Source organism: Tachysurus vachellii, chromosome 21 (genome assembly GCF_030014155.1).
Source record: "Tachysurus vachellii isolate PV-2020 chromosome 21, HZAU_Pvac_v1, whole genome shotgun sequence".
Taxonomy (NCBI): Eukaryota; Metazoa; Chordata; class Actinopteri; order Siluriformes; family Bagridae; genus Tachysurus; species Tachysurus vachellii.
The window spans coordinates 15,611,999-15,632,602 of NC_083480.1; the positions used below are offsets into that span (position 1 = coordinate 15,611,999).

General features: G+C 40.1%; 2 protein-coding genes across 2 annotated transcripts in view; one reads left to right on the top strand and one right to left on the bottom strand.

Moving 5' to 3' along the window:
• LOC132864072 (zinc finger protein 354C-like) overlaps positions 1-20,604 on the top strand; it is a 232,810-nt gene that overhangs the window by 88,231 nt on the left and 123,975 nt on the right. The window lies entirely within an intron of this gene.
• Positions 3,740-20,397, bottom strand: slc27a1a (solute carrier family 27 member 1a). The gene is made up of 12 exons (XM_060897457.1): positions 19,821-20,397; positions 16,242-16,636; positions 14,712-14,876; positions 13,009-13,078; positions 12,811-12,902; positions 9,087-9,196; positions 7,243-7,452; positions 6,255-6,381; positions 5,609-5,746; positions 5,327-5,491; positions 5,051-5,197; positions 3,740-4,842 (listed from the first exon to the last, which is right to left on the bottom strand). Exons 1-12 carry the CDS (start codon positions 20,066-20,068, stop codon positions 4,685-4,687), a joined length of 2,025 nt encoding a protein of 674 aa, XP_060753440.1. The 5' UTR covers positions 20,069-20,397; the 3' UTR covers positions 3,740-4,684.

The window sequence follows — 20,604 nt, forward strand, 5'->3', positions numbered from 1 at the left end:
AAGTTTCATCATGGCTGACAGTGTAGGGACAGTTGTATGGTGTTGTTTCAGCCATCACATGGTGTTGGTGTGGTCTAACCTTCTACTGATAAGTTAACAGGGTGGACTGATGGAGAGAAATAATAGTGTCCCTGTCCTAAAGAAGGATCTCTTGATGACGATGATGATGATGATGATTTAAAATGAATTCATTTATCTGTTAAATGAAGATATTGTTGGGAATAGACTTGGTTCTTAGCAGCAGTGACGCGACCCTCTGAGTGAACCTGAAAACATTCTATCAATTATTTTCACAAATATTTTTCAAAAATAAATAAAAATGACTGACTATTCAAGAGAAAATTGTACGTATGTTATTATATATACACCTGTTACAGCAGTGTGAGTGGGTAGCTGACAAATGTAGGTTTATTGTATTAACATTTTGTCTTTCTAATACAAACGGTGTTGTATCTGTACACATGTATTGTCCAGCAGATACGGTGGCTTAGTGGTTAGCACGTTTGCCTCACACCTCCAGGGTCGGGGTTTGATTCCCACCTCCACCTTGTGTGTGTGTGGAGTTTGCATGTTCTCCCCGTGCCTCGGGGGTTTCCTCCGGGTACTCCGGTTTCCTACCCCGTCCGAAGACATGCATGGTAGGTTGATTGGCATCTCTGGAAAATTGTCAGTAGTGTGTGATTGGGTGAGTGGATGAGACTGTGTGTGTGCCCTGCGATGGGTTGCCACTCCGTCCAGGGTGTATCCTGCCTTGATGCCCGATGGCGCCTGAGATAGGCACAGGCTCCCCGTGACCCGAGGTAGTTCGGATAAGCGGTAGAAGATGAATGAATGAATGCACCTAGTGGTAGCATATATATGCACAAAAGCAATGGGCCTAACACAGAACCTTGTGGAACACTACCTTATATAACATTACCTTAGTATGATTAGAGTAATCAACATTTAGATCTTTAACACCAACGTGTTCTAGTCTATCAAGTAAAATAGCATGGTCAATAGTGTCAAAAGCTGAGATTGAGAAACACCAGTAAAAAGACAGAACCCTGATTAGAGGCCAGTAAAGGGTCATTTACAACTTTAACCAGTGCTCTCTCTGTGCTGTGATGTTTATTATGCTATGAGCAGTTTGTGGGAGATTAAAATTGCCATTGCTCTATAATCGATTAAACCTTTAAATCTAGAATTAAATGAATTACATTTTAAGCGTTTTGTAGCTCATGGTAAACATTAGAGGGTTTCATCATTTTTTTATTTAGCCTATCTCCCTCCACCCATCCTGACTATGTTCTACAGAGGGACCATTGAGAGTATCCTGAGCAGCTACATCACTTGAGTTGAGATCATTTGAGTCTCTCTTCCCTCTATCATGGACATTTACACAACATGCTGCATCTGCAAAGAGAACAGCATTGTGGATGAACCCACACTCCTTCACACACACTTTTCACGCTTCTGCCGTCTGGAAAAAAGGTACCGAAGCATTCTGGCCTTCAAGACCAGACGGTGTAACAGTTTCTTTCCACAAGCCATCAGACTCCTTAATAACTGAACTGAACTGTACTGAGCCCAATGCGCACACACACCTACACAACCAACTCTACGGACTGTATTGACCTACACCAAATATGCACTCTTCCAATATTCATCCATGTCTTTGGCACCACCATATCAAACAGTTTACATGCTGTCTTTACACACTGGTTTTGCTCTTTACACATGCTGTCTTTCACATTTCAGTCAATTGCTGTTTTGCACAATTCATTACAATACCTCATATAACTGCTGCTATTATATTAAGTGTTCATTCCAGTATTTCTGCACATGCAATATAGAATATACAGTATTTACACTGGTCTGCACTGCTTTTGTGTAATGCCTTGTATTTTTTCTTTGTACTGTCTATTGTCCTGTACTGTCTTCTTGTCTTTTGTCTTGCACTGCACTGTTTGCACCAGGTTGCACACATGCACTTTATGTCTCTAGGACTACTTATTAAGTCCTTAGCTCTGTGTTTGTTTTATGTAGCACCACGATCCTGGTGAAATGTTGTCTCATTTCACTGTGTACTGTAACAGCTATAGTTGGTTGCGGTAATGAATTTAAATAGTGTACTGGACCTGCTGAAATTAGCATGTTTGGGGGATTTTAATGGCAATTACTACAAAATTCTACAATACATTTTATTTATTTTTATTCTTTAGACATCTATAAATTTTTAATCATCAATGTAAAATGACAGTTTTTATAATACTTTAAAAAATTCAAACATTTTCAATCTCCGTGGCTTTAACCGTGTCGTGGTTTTTGCCTCTAGATGAGCTGTGATTTTCACACACAACAGTCTGTAGTCTATTTGACACAGAATAGTGTGAAAAACCAAACACACACTGAGTGAACCACAGTTCATTCAGAGGACAAAAATCAGACTGGTTCAGCTGAAACTTCTTCACAACCTAAAACTAAACAAGAACAAAAGTACCTCACTGAAAATGAACCAGTTAAAATCAGTTGCTGTTTATAGAAATAGGACCAGGTTACTGAAACTTGTGTTAAAGTTTATCACGTCAGATCATTGTAACTGGGAGAGATAGAGAGTGTTCAAAGTGATGCTTGGGCTACCATTAAACAATGATCGATGAGCTGTAATAACTTTGGTCCTGATCTGTTTATACTGCTCCACACACCGAATACATAAATACTGTAATCAGATCAGGATAAAAACATCAATATGGACTGAAATGAAATGAAATGAAATGAAAAAGCCCCGAGGGCCTCACACCTCCAGGGTTGTGTGGAGTTTGCATGTTCTCCCCGTGCCTCGGGGTTTCCTCCGGGTACTCCGGTTTCCTCCCCCGGTCCAAAGACATGCATGGTAGGTTGATTGGCATCTCTGGAAAATTGTTAGTAGTGTGTGTGTGCCCTGCGATGGGTTGGCACTCTGTCCAGGGTGTATCCTGCCTTGATGCCCGATGACGCCTGAGATAGGCACAGGCTCCCCGTGACCCGAGTAGTTCGGATAAGCGGTAGAGAATGAATGAATGAATGATCATTCTTTCTTGTCCTGGTTAAAACTCTGGCAGCTGCATTTTGGACTAACTATAGCCTAAAAAAAATTGCAATATTCCCAATAATATGTTGTTATTTATTTAACCAAATCAGATTTCCCAGTTTTTCCTGTAACATATTGGAGCTTTTTAGAAATACTGCTTCGATATGTACAACACTAATCTAGTTTAATGTTTAAAGCTGAAGTTCTCTGAACATCTCTAAATTCAGGGTGGGAAAGATGACAATATTAGGATGATATTGTTAGAAATTACGTCTCGATATGTTTATTTTTCCTGAAATATTGTGGATATTGTCAGAAATTGAAATCAAGTGAATAGATGTTACAAACTTTGTATCACATATTTAAATAATTTACTGTCAATCTTTAAAGAATCTGTAAATCTGTATAGATTCTTTCTTAGATTTTCAAATGTTATTTTCTTTTTGTAGGGAATTAAATAAAAGCATGTTTAACCTGAACATATTTAAAATGTTTTGCAAATCCAACACCTGTATACTGTGCATCACGATACATGGTAGAATGTATCGTCTTTAATTATCGCGATGCAATATTTGTCATATCGCCCACCCCTATTTACACAATAAAAAATGCTCATATCCATTATGTTTATTCATCAATAGACTTGTTATAATGTAAAAAGTGGGACAATAAATTCAGTGATGAAAACAGGTTTTTAATAATGTTTATTTTTCATTTGTAGCATGTTAAAACAGGACAACGGTCAGTGCTGACGGCTCACACAGCGTCACAGAACAACATCGACATCCAAATCAAATTTTCTACAATGGATGATTATTTTCTAAGAAATTCCGGGAGAGAAGATTTAAGGCACTTTTATACTCTTCAGACGTCTTTTAACAAATATCCATCTACGATCGTTTAAAAATAAAACTAATCACAAATTTACTCAGTCAGTGTGGAAAACATCATCGATGTTAGTGTTTGGCAACCCATCACAGGGCTTATTAGCTATTAATAAAGTAAACTATATGCTCCCCTTTTCAGGAAGATTTATTTATTGCTTAAAAGTATTTGTCTCTAAAACAACAGTGGTAAATAACGGAGAAGATAATAAAGAAGGAATCGAATCGTTTGTGCTTCCGAGTCTGTGTTTGTCACAAGATCAGCAGAAAAATAATGAAAAGAAAGTCATCGTCTCTGGTGTTCAAGAGAATAGTTCTCCTCTTGACCAGATACGGTGACGTAATACTTTTGTTCAGCATTAAAATCAAACCATTTCAACAGGCGGAAACTGACCACATATTTTTGACCTCTAGATAAAATAACACACCTTTGCAAATAAAAACCATCACATCAGACTGAGCTTTTCGCTGGTAACAGAACGTCCCCTTCGCCGAGGGAAGCCTTTAACCTAATGTGCATCACATGCAATAAAGGCACGGTTTACACTCTGTAAAATGTAAAAATGAACACTTTTCTTTTTTATAAATATAGTGCTATTCAGTTATACAGTGCTAAATATTAAACATTGTCTCTCTAAATATTAGCAGTACATTATCCACAGCAGAGAACCTGGTGCTTGTTTTTGCCTCTCAATAAACGAATCCCTAAAATGCCCTGGACTTTAACTGACCTGCTCCTCATGCCCTCTCACAGAGGTATCCTTCCTTCCACTAAAGCGTTATACATTGCCTCGGTCATAACCTCGTAATGCCCTGCTCTGGAGTTCAGAAAGTAGAGCTGGTCTGCTGTGACACGGGGGTCGAATCCCTCTTTCTGTAACCTGGTCTTCTGAATTTTAAACGTACCTGTGTGGAGAGAGAATATTGTACCTGGACCAGTGCACAGACTTATACTTAGAGACTTTAAACTAATATATTAAATTTACAATAACAAGCTCTTTATTTAACTTGACAGAAAACAGGACTGCAAGCTCATTGGCTGATGCGAAATAAGAGAAAAGGGGGCGGGGCTTCTGAGAAGTCGATTAGTATCAGTTTAAAATCACTAACTCACCTGTAGTGTCTACTTGCGGGGAGATGCGGAGAAAAACTGGCCGAGCGTACGGAGGCAACACCTTCTGGACTTCTCTGAGAAAGGATTCACAGTTAAAGCTCCCTGTGGACTCAGCGATCGCAGCCATCCCTGCTTTTCCCTCCACACCTGCAAGTTACACATTCATACGTCACTTAAATCATTTCTCCTCACAGCCCGAAGCCGATTTTAAATATCGAGCAGTTAATATTTTCCCCAAAGCATTCCTGTTCATCACCACTAAAACGATGCCCTCACCTGGCACAGCAACACCGTACACTGCCACATCCCTCTGGCCCAGCAGGCTGCTCAGGGTTCCTTCCACTTCAGTCGTGGAGACGTTTTCACCCTTCCAGCGAAACGTGTCCCCACCTCGGTCCCGGAAGTACATGTATCCAAATTCATCCATCACCAGAACATCACCTGTAGTCATATGTAGTAAGATGTTTTCCTCTTAGCGCCGTTTTCCATACGTCACAAATTTCAAAATCAGGTCTGACAGCAAGCAGCATAACAACCTACAGACCCAAAGTGACTCACCTGACAGGTAAGCAGAGTCATTTTTCTTGAAAACACTGTACGCAATCTTTTTCTTGGTGGCGTCCTGATTGGCGTAGCCGTCGAAGCGCCGTAGAGGATCCTGCTGGTTGATTTTACCCACCAGCAGCCCGGGTTCTCCTGAGAATCAACAGCAAACGGTAAAGAAGGTTAACAGCTTAGTTGAAGTAAACGCACTCAGGAACCCGGACAAGGCATGGATTATTAGTGATGTGTGCACGGCGTACACTTCTGTGTACACATTGTGTACATTGAGACTTGTGTGTTTATCCTGGGTTCATTCGGTTTGTTCCCAGAAATTAAGGCTGTACAGTATATCTAAATAGTGCAAAAAGCAGAATAACATGATGTGATGTGACCAACAGCATACTTTAAAACCATCTGTCTCTCAAAACCACATGATTGCAGTACATGGTGGTTATTAATTTAAGCCAGAAGGCTTTTTATTCCCAAACTTTCCTGTAATAAAGCCAGGACTTTGTTTTTGTATAAATGAGATCTGGATTAAACTCATTCAAATTCATGTGACCAGTCAAACACGGCAACATCTCATAAGGACGCAAAAGTAAATAGTACTTTTATTAAGAATGAGTTGAGAAGCATGTATACACATGGATGGGGATCTCACCTGGCTGACATGGAACACAAAGTCCGTCCTTATTCCTCACCAGCTCCATGGTCTCCTCATTTACCTTCACCAGTCGGATGGGGTAGACGCTGGGCAGAATCATGCTGTTAAATCCGCACGATCCAACCTGCAGAGAGAAACCATAGTAATAAACCAAACAAAGCAAGCACATAGCAAATAACTACACACAGGATTGCCAGTTATGTCACAAACAGAACAGACTCCATTTAATGAAGCTTTAATACACTACTATTTCATCATTATGGTCCTAAATAACATAACTATAGAGAAAAAGCTACATTCATACATTAAATAGTCAAGTTTTGTTTTATATGCATTTGCTATACCAACAATACTTAAAATAAAATGCCTACAATACATTCACTGTATAATAATTAGCTTGTAATTATATAAGTAACAGGAACCTTTGGTCTGGCAACAGTGATCACACACACCACCACTTCTACCACATCTGTGGCTGTGGTTATGTGGGTTGTATGCACAACACTTACTTCACAGCATCCTGTGTTCAGTTTTTGTTAATCAAGTTATTCATTCATTCATTTTCTACCGCTTATCCGAACTACCTCGGGTCACGGGGAGCCTGTGCCTATCTCAGGCGTCATCGGGCATCAAGGCAGGATACACCCTGGACGGAGTGCCAACCCATCGCAGGGCACACACACACACTCTCATTCACTCACGCAATCACACACTACGGAAAATTTTCCAGAGATGCCAATCAACCTACCATGCATGTCTTTGGACCGGGGAGGAAACCGGAGTACCCGGAGGAAACCCCTGAGGCACGGGGAGAACATGCAAACTCCACACACACAAGGCAGAGGCGGGAATCGAACACCCAAACCTGGAGGTGTGAGGCAAAAGTGCTAACCACTAACCCACCGTGCCCCCTTCAAGTTATTTATAATTATATTAAATAAAATATTCATATTTAATAGCGCTAACGCTTACGGAACCGCTGTACCTTGCCGTCCATGTTGGCGATGCTGCAGTTGCACTCGGTGGCTCCGTAGAATTCACCGATCTGTTTAATGCCGAAACGCTGAGTGAAGGCCTCCCACACGCTAGGGCGGAGTCCGTTCCCCACAGCCAGGCGTACACGGTGCTCGCGCTCTGACGGACGCACAGGCTGAGACAGCAGGTAGCGGCAGATCTCACCGATGTACTGCACCACCTGGAGGAACAGCAGCATCCAGCGCAACCCTCTTAATATTGTTACTATTTACCTGCACTATAAGTAGTACTACTGCTTTATTACTACTACATTACTACTATTACTAATACTAGTCCTATTGCTAACATTACACTTCCCCCTACATTTACTACTATGATTACGATTAGCACTATTCTTTTTAACTTTACTATATTGTTACTATTATTATTACTGGTACTTCTACTAGTTCTAATGCTCTTCCGCCTGCTTTTACTTTTACTACTACTAGCACTAATACTAATACTAGTGCTACATAACATGTATATGTACTACTACTACTACTATTAGTAGTGGTACTTACAAGTTATTAATCCAGGGAAACTAATGTAAAGAGGTTTTAGCAGATGGATTAAATTAATCAGCATTTTTTTTTCAGGTTTATGAAGTAATCCAAATCTGAGGTTATGAAAGCACACTACAGGATTTCAGCTGTGTTCAGATTAAGAGGTCAAAGCCAAATGTCGCAATAACCAGAAGGTGACTCTTAACATTGACCAGGAAAAACTGTGAATAAACGTGGGCAGTGATGTACGATGCACAATACTAAATGTCATCTGCATGAAGAGAGACGTGAATTATGACCTGACCAATACCTGAACCTTGAGGAACTCCTCATCCGATACGATTACGAAAGGATAGAAAGTGAAGTTTGGCAGACAGAGAGACAGAAGAGAAATCCCCAGTGGAAGAGAGAAGAAACATAAGGAATGTAATGATTCACGACTTTAGAGACAGCACAAAGTTCAGGCAGAATGAGGACACAGAGGATGAGAGAGTGTTCAGGCTTGATGCTGTGCAGTCAAATGAAAACATAACTGCGAGGTGCCAATGATAAAGTGATACACTGAGATTTCCCAGTCAGCAAAACAGCCCAACATTCAGGAGTTTAAGCTTGCGATCTGATTGGCTCTCAGCTCATCTGTATAAATATGATGATATACAGTAATAATTGTCCTGAAAAAAGACCTTGCTGACGTGTTTGCCTCCGTCCTGTGGTTGGTCTTCTGCCATGTCAGTCAAATAGACTTTTGATGTGACTTGTAGGTGGCTTTTTTTTAACGAATTGAGAAAAAACTTCAAGGTGAAGTTAAAAGTCTACAAAACAGCGTGCGCTACACTGAACGTGTCAAACTGAGCTTCTAAAGTCACAATTCCCAAAGTTGGAATTTTTTCTTTTCTGTTTTTTTTCCCGCTCCAGAAAACAAATTAAATATGTGAAATAACAAGCACAGGATTCTTCCTTTAAGCTCCTAGCAGTGAAGAACGTATTTTCTGACTTTCTGTGAGATCTGTACAAATCGAAAAAGTGTGTGTTGTGATGTCAAGTCACATGGCTCGTTTTGGTTCAAATCTACAGAAAATCTGCCGTAATATTGAAAAAAATATTTTCATATCACAATTTCCTCTAAATATCGCAGTTTCGTTAAGCTTGCGTTATTTTTTAGATTCTGTGTGGTCCTTGTGTTTATAGCGGGACAGTAACCGGCTCAGTGAAGAGCTAACTTGAGCTAGCTTCTGAGAGAGGTGCTGGAAAGGATTCTTACTGTAGTTAAACGACGCTACATGAAAAATACGTGATAAAATCGGTGACTTACAGTACAGTTGTATCTGATGCAATCTTCCCAGAAGCGACTGGCTGAAAACTTCTTCTTCACCACCACGGTCAGGCCGTTGATTAAACACTGACCCACACCGATTATATTACCTGAGAAGAAAAATGTGACACCAGAATGGTTTCGCTAAACTAAAAAGAAAAGCTTTATCTATTTCTATTTTTCATGTGATTTCTGTATTTTTACAGAATTTAAATACTTTTAATTGTAAATATTAGTCATAGAATATTTCTATATACATCATTAATAATTTAATTTAACTGTTTTAAAAATTATTTAGTAATTTTTTTATAATCAATAATAAATAAATCTCTATGCAAATAAATCTGATTTACTAAAAAAAATTGAGCAGGGTGTGATAATTCAGTTAAATAAAGAATTATTTATTATTTTTATAATTTATTATATTTACATTTACATTATTTAGCAGACACTCTTATCCAGAGTGACTTACATTTTTATTTCAGTTTATAAACCTGAGCAATTGAGGGTTAAGGGCCTTGCTCAGGGGCCCAGCAGTGGCGACTTGGTGGACCTGGGATTCGAACCATTGACCTTCTAATCAGTAGTCGAACACCTTAACCAATGAGCTACCACATCCCACATCCCTTTATATTTTAATAGTCTGGTAGTACAGTTAATTTGAACTACAGGGAGTGCAGAATTATTAGGCAAATGAGTATTTTGACCACATCATCCTCTTTATGCATGTTGTCTTACTCCAAGCTGTATAGGCTCGAAAGCCTACAACCAATTAAGCATATTAGGTGATGTGCATCTCTGTAATGAGAAGGGGTGTGGTCTAATGACATCTACACCCTATATCAGGTGTGCATAATTATTAGGCAACTTCCTTTCCTTTGGCAAAATGGGTCAAAAGAAGGACTTGACAGGCTCCGAAAAGTCAAAAATAGTGAGATATCTTGCAGAGGGATGCAGCACTCTTAAAATTGCCAAGCTTCTGAAGCGTGATCATCGAACAATCAAGCGTTTCATTCAAAATAGTCAACAGGGTCGCAAGAAGCGTGTGGAAAAACCAAGGCGCAAAATAACTGCCCATGAACTGAGAAAAGTCAAGCGTGCAGCTGCCAAGATGCCACTTGCCACCAGTTTTGCCATATTTCAGAGCTGCAACATCACTGGAGTGCCCAAAAGCACAAGGTGTGCAATACTCAGAGACATGGCCAAGGTAAGAAAGGCTGAAAAACGACCACCACTGAACAAGACACACAAGCTGAAACGTCAAGACTGGGCCAAGAAATATCTGAAGACTGATTTTTCTAAGGTTTTATGGACTGATGAAATGAGAGTGAGTCTTGATGGGCCAGATGGATGGGCTCGTGGCTGGATCGGTAAAGGGCAGAGAGCTCCAGTCCGACTGAGACGCCAGCAAGGTGGAGGTGGAGTACTGGTTTGGGCTGGTATCATCAAAGATGAGCTTGTGGGGCCTTTTCGGGTTGAGGATGGGGTCAAGCTCAACTCCCAGTCCTACTGCCAGTTTCTGGAAGACACCTTCTTCAAGCAGTGGTACAGGAAGAAGTCTGCATCCTTCAAGAAAAACATGATTTTCATGCAGGACAATGCTCCATCACACGCGTCCAAGTACTCCACAGCGTGGCTGGCAAGAAAGGGTCTAAAAGAAGAAAAACTAATGACATGGCCTCCTTGTTCACCTGATCTGAACCCCATAGAGAACCTGTGGTCCATCATCAAATGTGAGATTTACAAGGAGGGAAAACAGTACACCTCTCTGAAGAGTGTCTGGGAGGCTGTGGTTGCTGCTGCACGCAATGTTGACGGTGAACAGATCAAAACACTGACAGAATCCATGGATGGCAGGCTTTTGAGTGTCCTTGCAAAGAAAGGTGGCTATATTGGTCACTGATTTGTTTTTGTTTTGTTTTTGAATGTCAGAAATGTATATTAGTGAATGTTGAGATGTAATATTGGTTTCACTGGTGAAAATAAATAATTGAAATGGGTATATATTTGTTTTTTGTTAAGTTGCCTAATAATTATGCACAGTAATAGTCACCTGCACACACAGATATCCTCCTAAAATAGCTAAAACTACAAACAAACTAAAAACTACTTCCAAAAATATTCAGCTTTGCTATTAATGAGTTTTTTGGGTTCATTGAGAACATGGTTGTTGTTCAATAATAAAATTAATCCTCAAAAATACAACTTCCCTAATAATTCTGCACTCCCTGTATACTATTAAACTTATTTAGCTTATTAATAAAATGATATACTTACTAATGTCACTTTTAATGTAAATAATTATTTTTTTAATGTAAATAGACATAAGAAATATCCAGCTTGCCTGATGGGCTGTTTAACATGCAGCCATAAAAAACACAAACCAAACAAAAATCGAACCTAAAAACAAAAACCCAAAGCTAAAAAGAAACAAACAAACAAAAAACATAAATCATAACAAAACAAAAACAAGAAAACAGCCAAAAACAAACAAAAAAAATACAAAATCACAACAAAACAAAAACAAGATAAAACATATCGCACACCTAAACCCGTAAAAGTTTGTGTGAACGGTTTATAAACATCATGAATCTATAATGAATCTTGAAACCTCTGCAAGAACAAAACCTCTGCAGTGTCGCAGACTGATAACGCTGTACATTGATTGAACGGCTGCTTCAGGGTTTAATCATTAATCCTAACTGACAGACTAATAAAGAGACGGCGTAACGGACCGACGCTCTGCTGTCCAATAAATTAAACGGTCTACTGAAGTGTCTGACGTTTTCTGACAATTTGTCCACTCGCAGATACAACATTCTATCATCTAGAACAGTGGTCTTCACTATTTTTTTCATGTGAGCCACACTGATAGGACAAAGTCAATAGGAGAGCCACTTTCACCGCAAAGTATGCCAAGTTATTCAGTCTTAAATAGCTTATCTGCTTAAATACAATGTACAATATTGCAATACAATAATGACTTAAAAATCATTCTTTATTATGCACCTGTCAAGGGTTCGATCCGTGAAGGACAAATAAAAATTAATCTGTCCACTTTTCTTGAAATTTTCTATGCTCATCTTTTATGACTGACTCACACCTTTATTTTTTAGCAGGCGCGGACTCTCCACAACCTCCGTCTCCGTCTTCCTCTCGAGTTGCGGATGACGCATGCTCCCCATCAGTTACCTCTTTTGTCACTGTCACATTGCTTTGTTGCTGTACATTTTGTTTTTTGGATTGTTTGATAAGAAATCGATCCATTTTTTAGTCCGTGTGTACAGTAAACACAAGTTGTTAACTAGCATGAAACACAAACTAGCTTCTGGCAGGCCGCCAAAAACTGGCTATTGCGCAGAACGCAGTGAGTCAGTGACGAGTCAAATAAAATATATAAATATATATTATTATTTGTAATAGAGCACATTCGTTTTTCTATGCTTCCCTGATTGTTTTTAATGTTATTTAAATGAAAAATAAATTTTAACCACATGATCATATCATCGTATTATTTACTGCCATGAGAGCCGCATATTAAAGCTTGGCGAGCCGCAGGAGGCTCGCGAGCCGCGCAATGAGTAACACTGGTCTACAACTAAAGTGCCATAACTCTGGTGCTCTCGACGTTCGACACTGTACATTTCTGTGGAAGTCTGAAGCTTAAAGCACATTCGATTAAACGTTTGATCCGTTTTTATTTCAAGAATAAATCACTGCTTACCTGCAGAATGATAGAGAGGTAAACAGTCATACAGGACGTCGTCTGGCTTCATGCCGAAAGCGTAATAAACGAAATCAGCCATTCTGTAATATCTTTAATCAGAAAACAATCAGTGTCTATGTTAGAAACCCAAGAAACACAAAAATCAGGTATGTGGAGTTAAAGGGGAAGGTGGATTGTGATTGGAGCTCGACATACCGACTGTGAACCACAATAGCAGCTTTAGGAAGTCCGGTGGTGCCGGAGGTGTAAATGTAGAACAAACGGTCTGTAATTAAAACAGCCGTATGAGTACGAGTGTCCTTACACACTGAGGTCCTTATTGAGCTTATATACACTCACATTCACACAAACAAGGACTCATCATCATCAGGTCAGAAGTTTTATACGGAAATTTAGAACAATTTCCGGTTTGTAGATGTCTCACTGCATGAGACTGAAGTTAGTGTCACTATGAGTATCAGTCCTTGTGGATCAATACACACACGTTCTATAATACTATTATTATTGTAATTCTTCTTCTTCTTATTATTATTATTATTATAATACCTTTAGTACACAAAATATTTCAGTACAAACAAACATACACCCCTACACTTACATTATATTACTATTATATTAAATAATGCATGTAAACTGTGTGTGTGTGTGTGTGTATTTATATCTCAGTTTCTTTGGAATAAAAACAAAAAAAAAACAAAAAAACAAATCTTCACCTTTTTAAAGATTTTAAATAAGGAGTTTTGTCCCCAAAAACAGTGTCACAGGACTGAAAACACTTTCCCATACTGGAGTCTTGGGAACTTTTTCCCCTCTCGCCTAAAAGAGCTAAAAGACCTTAGAAAGACCGGAGCGGCCTCATGGCCGAACGCCAAGTGGGTACGTGAACGAGATTAATCGGGAGCCGTTTGGATTCAGTGAGCAGCAAAACACAAACCTGAGTTACTTTGGATTTCAGTGTGGATTTTTTTGGTGTGAATGTCTCCAAGTAGAGTATATAACCTACACACTTGCAGTAACGGCCAAAATAAGTGATTTCTTTGCTGGCCAAATAAATAAATAAATGAATGAATGAATGAATGAATGAATGAAATAATTATATATTTAAATAAATATATTTTAATAAGTTATTTTATTATAAAAACTAGCTTGATCACCTAAAAATGGCAATCATCTTTAGATTTAATTATTATTTGTAATCTGAATTTCTTTTCGTCTGTTCAGCTCAGACTGAGGAATAATGTCCTGCTGAAAGGACATATTTTATTTCATTAAAGTTAGAAAAAAAAAGCCCTACCTTGTAGAATTAAACAGTGGTTAAAGGTGCGGTGCACGATGTTTGAGAAATGCTTCAGAAAACCGAGTCGGGCCGACTAACAAAACAAACGTGTAGCCAATCAGAAGAAAGGGGCGTGTCTTGTCAATATGCGGTGGAGAGAGTGTTCAGTGCACATGTATGACATTAGCCAAAAGCGATTGAAACACTGCCTCGGGTTCTAGGTATTGAACGTCGTCTTCCGCGTGAAACGGAGCTAAACCTTTCACAGTACAACACACAGTACTACAAAAACACATTTGTATTACCATAGTATTACTCATTGATAAAAATATCCCATCGGCAGGTTCCGCCATAATAGTTGCCTGGGTTACGCGTGTGTGGGGCAGAGCTATCAAAAATCATTTGGGTTAGGGGCGTGTTTGTTTTGGTGATTTCAAATGTCAACATTGGCTTTCAAACATCATGCACCGCACCTTTAAGTACAGCTTGCAAATTCCTAGACCTAATAAGATAGTAAATAATAACAATAATAATTAAATTGTGATGTTATTCATGTCATTAAAAAGTGATGTTAATAAGACAGAGATGTCATAGTGCTGCAGTAACATTTAGAAACACTCACCGCTGAAGCCCTTGGATGGAGTGCAGGAGGGAGGATGGCGCGGTGCAGACGCCAGCAGAGAGTCCAAAGGCTGAGCTTTGAGGGAGGTCATGTGATCAAGACTCAGGTCTCCGGTGCAGAAGAGAGGCGTAGAGTCGCTGAGAGAGGAGCTCACCTCCGACACGGCTACAGAGAGGAACGACATCAGAGAGAATTAAAAGCTAAAAAAGGGGAATTTACGTGTCTGCATCATTTATTAAACACAGCCTGAAGGGTGTGAAGGATCTGAACGCTTATAGAACAGCACGGTGCTGCTGAATTCTCTATTCTCAATTCTCTATTCAATCATATATAACTGACACAGTACACAGTGGAAGGAAACGTTTCTATGGGATCATGGTGCTGCATAGAACAGAGTTAAGGACTTAATGCATAATCTGTGTTTGCACTTTACTCTTTATTATTATTATGTATTATGCATGTCATATGATGAGTGTGTGTGTATTATGTATGTTATGTGACGAGTGTGTGTGTGTGTATTATGTATGTTGTGTGATGAGTGTGTGTGTGTGTGTATTATGTATGTTGTGTGATGAGCGTGTGTATTATGTATGTTATGCGATGTGAATGTGTGTATTATGTATGTTGTGTGATGAGCGTGTGTATTATGTATGTTATGCGATGTGAATGTGTGTATTATGTATGTTATGCGATGTGAATGTGTGTATTATGTATGTTATGCGATGTGAATGTGTGTATTATGTATGTTATGCGATGTGAATGTGTGTATTATGTATGTTATGCGATGTGAATGTGTGTATTATGTATGTTATGCGATGTGATTGTGTGTATTATGTATGTTATGTGATGTGAATGTGTGTATTATGTATGTTATGCGATGTGATTGTGTGTATTATGTATGTTATGCGATGTGAATGTGTGTATCATGTATGTTATACGATGTGAATGTGTGTATTATGTATGTTGTGTGATGAGCGTGTGTGTATTATGTATGTTATGCGATGTGAATGTGTGTATTATGTATGTTATGCGATGTGATTGTGTGTATTATGTATGTTATGCGATGTGAATGTGTGTATCATGTATGTTGTGTGATGTGAATGTGTGTATTATGTATGTTGTGTGATGAGCGTGTGTGTATTATGTATGTTATGCGATGTGAATGTGTGTATTATGTATGTTGTGTGATAAGTGTGTGTCTGAGAGGGGAGTGTGTGTGTACATGTATTGTGTATGTTGTGTGCTAAGACTGTGTGTGTGTGCGTGTGTGTATTATGCACACAGTGAGCAAATGATTTTTTATGATGCTTTTATTACCAGTCTGCACACACACAAAAAAAATTATAAACCATTTTTTGTTAGTTTCTTTTTGTTCATTCTTATGATCCTTTTGAGAATGTTGAGATCAAAAATGCTAAATTTTGCAGCTTTTTTGAAATTTTGTGATACAAATTGTACCTTTTTTTGTGTAAAAAGCGTTTCATTTTGAGGGAAAATGCATAAAAAGAATGCATAAAAAAAATACCATACCATCAGCGAGCTCGGCCCCAAAAATGAGCGCCCGTGCTCTCGACACGCCCAGGCAGTGGATGAGGGAGTCTCTCCTCAGGTTGAAGTTAATGAGAGCTGACTCGATGCCGATTTTAGCCAAACCGAGCCACAGCGCCACCTGCAGCGGCCTGCTCTCCATTAACACAGCCACCACGTCGCCCGAGCCCCAGCCCCGACTCAGTGCCCAGTGAGCCACGCTGTTACTCAGTTGCTCCAGCTCAGAGAAGGTCCACGTTTCCCCGGTGGCCTCGTACACCAGAGCTGGTTTGTCCGGGTGCCGAGCGACCGTCTGGGCGAAGATGGAGGGGATGGTGCTGCCTTTCCGCATGTGATGCCACAGCGCCAGCTTCACCCTCAAGAGCACCATCACTCCACTGGAACAGAGAAATAAACACATCCAGGTAATGCATTAAAACCAGGAAACCGGCTGTCTCTCCACATCTCATTTCCGCTCGGCTCGTGTGGGACCCGAGTAAATTCATTCATTCATTCATTCATTTTCTACCGCTTATCCGAACTACCTCGGGTCACGGGGAGCCTGTGCGTATCTCAGACGTCATCGGGCATCAAGGCAGGATACACCCTGGACGGAGTGCCAACCCATCACAGAGCACACACACTCTCATTCACACACGCAATCACACACTATGGACAATTTTCCAGAGATGCCAATCAACCTACCATGCATGTCTTTGGACCGGGGGAGGAAACCGGAGTACCCGGAGGAAACCGCCGAGACACGGGGAGAACATGCAAACTTCACACACACAAGGTGGAGGCGGGAATCGAACCCCCAACCCTGGAGGTGTGAGGCGAACGTGCTAACCACTAAGCCACCGTGTCCACACCCGAGTAAATAATTCAGCTAATTAGCAGGTAATGATGCAACGTTAGATCTGATGAGCTGATTACAAGCTCGCCTTGATTTACAGAGAGAATTTAATTGGATTTATTCAACACCTAGAGGAAAAGTGGCACGTTAAAAGCGTCCTCGAATGTTAAAAGGATTTATCAGAGATTGTGATTAACACGTTATTAACACCTTAGATTGCTTTCACATGGTTGATGTATTGTTTATTCAGAAAATTATTCTTAAAAACACACACACACACACACACACACACACACGATTTCCACCAGGTAAGCCTCCTAGCTTGCTCCTCAGCGTGTACGGTATGTAGCGACTTTCTCTGAGAGCTTTACTCGTGTTCCACACACGTTAAGTGTAGTGAAAAACTTTTTAAACAGCTTCTGTCTTCCTCTCACGACACCTCCATCATGTTAAATAAGGAAATAAAGGTTGGCCGAGATCTTATTACAGATATCCCAAATTATACCAGGCGTCCGAGACGGATTTAAATTCTAAATCATATGGCCGGGTTTCGAAACTCTGGGGACGTCTCGGGGCATTTAAAAATAGACTAGTGAAGTCTGACCGGAAGAAAGAAGAAATAGAAGAAGAAAAAAAATCCTTGAACTGTTAAATGGCAAATGTGACAGGTTGAAAAGGATCGATCATTTATGTATGGTGGGAGGAGAAAAGGTCCAGAGATGAGCATGAGGATCGAGAGAACCTTGGACCAGACTCGAGTGAAAAAGCTGTGTTCTCACCTCACAGAGGAGTTCAAACAGGCTAAATGCTGTGAAGCTGAAAAAGCATCTGTAGCAGGTCCAGGAACAAATATTATGGATTGAATTTGAGACAGAAATGACACAATTAGCGCAAACTTGGCATTCAGGTCAAAAAAAAAAAATTGAAAGAGGCTGTTTTGTTTAACTACCACAGCAACAGGTTCTCCAGGATTTGACTGGGCAAGAACAGACAGGAAAAAACACACACACACACACACACACACACTCTCACACACACACACATCCTGTGCATGACTATCAAAACAGTGCAAGTTAATAAAAGCCACATTTAAAGCAGCAATGTGACAGGATGAGCAAGATCAGAGAAACGAGGCACCGGATATAAAGGAGGAAACAAACGCTGATGTGAGAAAAACAAACACTAAGTGAAGCTGCGAGAGCATCAGAGACTCAAACGTATTAAATCCATTAAGTGCCAAGAGGCGCACACAGTGTGAATGACAACGAAATCAACATGGAACTAATGAGTAAAGATTAATTCCAAGGAGCTGCAGTAATATCAGGAGTAATTATTTGGCGCTCCCTGATGAATTAAAGCTAGACTTCGTTACGTTGGTGTTAAACGTTATGAAAAAGTGTCGGCTGTCTGGAGCCGTGTTTCTGAAGTTAGAGGTTCAGTCTGATTTCACACAATCACATTCTATTATTTTTGTCGAGCTGGACACGTAATTGAGTGCTGATGTGACAAGACAGCAATGACGACAAAGCGTCAGACAAGACATTTGGCACATTGCATCAGACATTTTCCAGAGGAAAAGATAAAGAGAGAGAAAAAAAATGACACGTTATGCTGAAGGGAATCCAATCTCTGATTTGATCTTAACTTTATTTTGGTCGTTTTTCTTTCTTGTTTTTTAACTTAAGTCAGGACTTCAACAGACTTCACAAGACCTTCAAAATGTCTTGTGATCTTTGTGCTGAAAATAAAATCACCTGACACTATTTTATTTCTTATAACATTCAGAAAGAAACTCTTACTCTTTTCCCAATGACTAATCACTGATCATGACTGTTAACCTGATCACCCCGACTTGTTCGTAACAACCAATCACTGAATAGCAATGTTTCACTGATCAATCACTGATCACCATTGATCCAACCAACCAATAACTGATCACCATTGATCCAACCAACCAATAGCTAATCACCATTGAGCCAAACTGATGACCATGGTTTGTACCAAACAAAGATTCACTCATCCCCAACAACCAATCACTGATCCGCCCGGTTTGTCCGCAACAACCAATCAAATACAGAGATTCTTTATTGATCCTAGAGGAAATTCAAATATCACCAGTGTTTGCTGCCCACAAATGAATGATCGCCATGGCTTGTTCCCAACAAATCACCGATCACACTTTTCCCCAAACAACCAATCACTGCTTCCCACATTTGATCACAGCTGCTCCCACTGATCCCAACGACCAAATCACAGGTCACCATTGATCCCAAAGACTAAAATCTAACTCTAGCTGTTTGGTTTCAACAACAAAAAGCAAGGTAATTCCATCAGGAACCATTTCCTTAACGCACATGCTTTATAAAATTGATAGTCTTCGATCATGTTGAACACTACACTTGTAACTCATGAACAAAATTATTCCAGCAGAACAACCGGCTCGTGCGTCATTTCACAAATAATTTACAGTTATAAAAGGTCAGATACATTCATAAGTCAGGTTATTACGTCAGACGGTGTGTTTGTGTCTAGTTTTAAAAATAAAACAACTCTAAACTACTTATACTTTCCCCTGATAAGTGTGTGTGCCAGATTAACTGCACCGCTCAGGGGGTTTATTAAGAGGGAGAGAGTGTGGAAGAGTCCATGTGCGTAATGGTCGTGTGAAAAGGTGTAAAATCCTGACGATGAGGATTAGTAGCGTGGTGAACTCGAGCTGTACTCACTGGAGATCCCTCCTGGCGGTGCGCACGGCCACGTACAGGTACCTCCAGCCCCCGGAGCCCAGGTACAGGCCGAGTCCAGCGGCCACGCTCCATGACCAGGGCGCGCCGAGCAGCCGGAGCAGGCCGAGAGAGCCGAGAGACACGGCATAGCGCATCCTATAGCAAGCACAAACACACACACTCTCGGTCCCTCTCTCCGAATGGCACGGTGCAAGAACTGAGCAGCACTTCAACAAAAACGCGTTCATAAAAGTCCCACAAAGAGGGAGGAGGAGGAGGAGGAGGAGGAAGAGGAGGAGGAAAAACCACCAGCAGCAGTCGCGTCTTGGCTGGAAAACTATTTACCTGTGGTGAAATGAGGAGAAGTTAAAGGTGTGTGTGTGTGAGAGATAACTGGAGTGTGTCGGGTTAATAAGGACATGGAGAGCTGATGATTAACACACTTCAGGAGAGAGTGGAGGTCGGCATGAGACGACCTTGTTGATGTTAAAACCTCACTGAAGTTTGCTACAACTCGGTAAAACATTCATGACCAAACTTGTAAAGAGGAGAGTTTTCTTTTTGTTTTTTTTTTGTTTTTTTATTCAACAAATCAATGCCTGAAGTCAACATCAGCATCTCTTATCGCACCTTATCACTTTCATACAGCTGTAATCTGCTCGTTTTATAAATCGTTAACGCATTAAGAGGAATAGCAAATAGTCATCGCTTGTTTTTGGAGCCGAGTGCGTGGTGTCCCAAACGCTTCTCTGTAGAAGTGCACTAGTTAGGGTATGGATTAAAT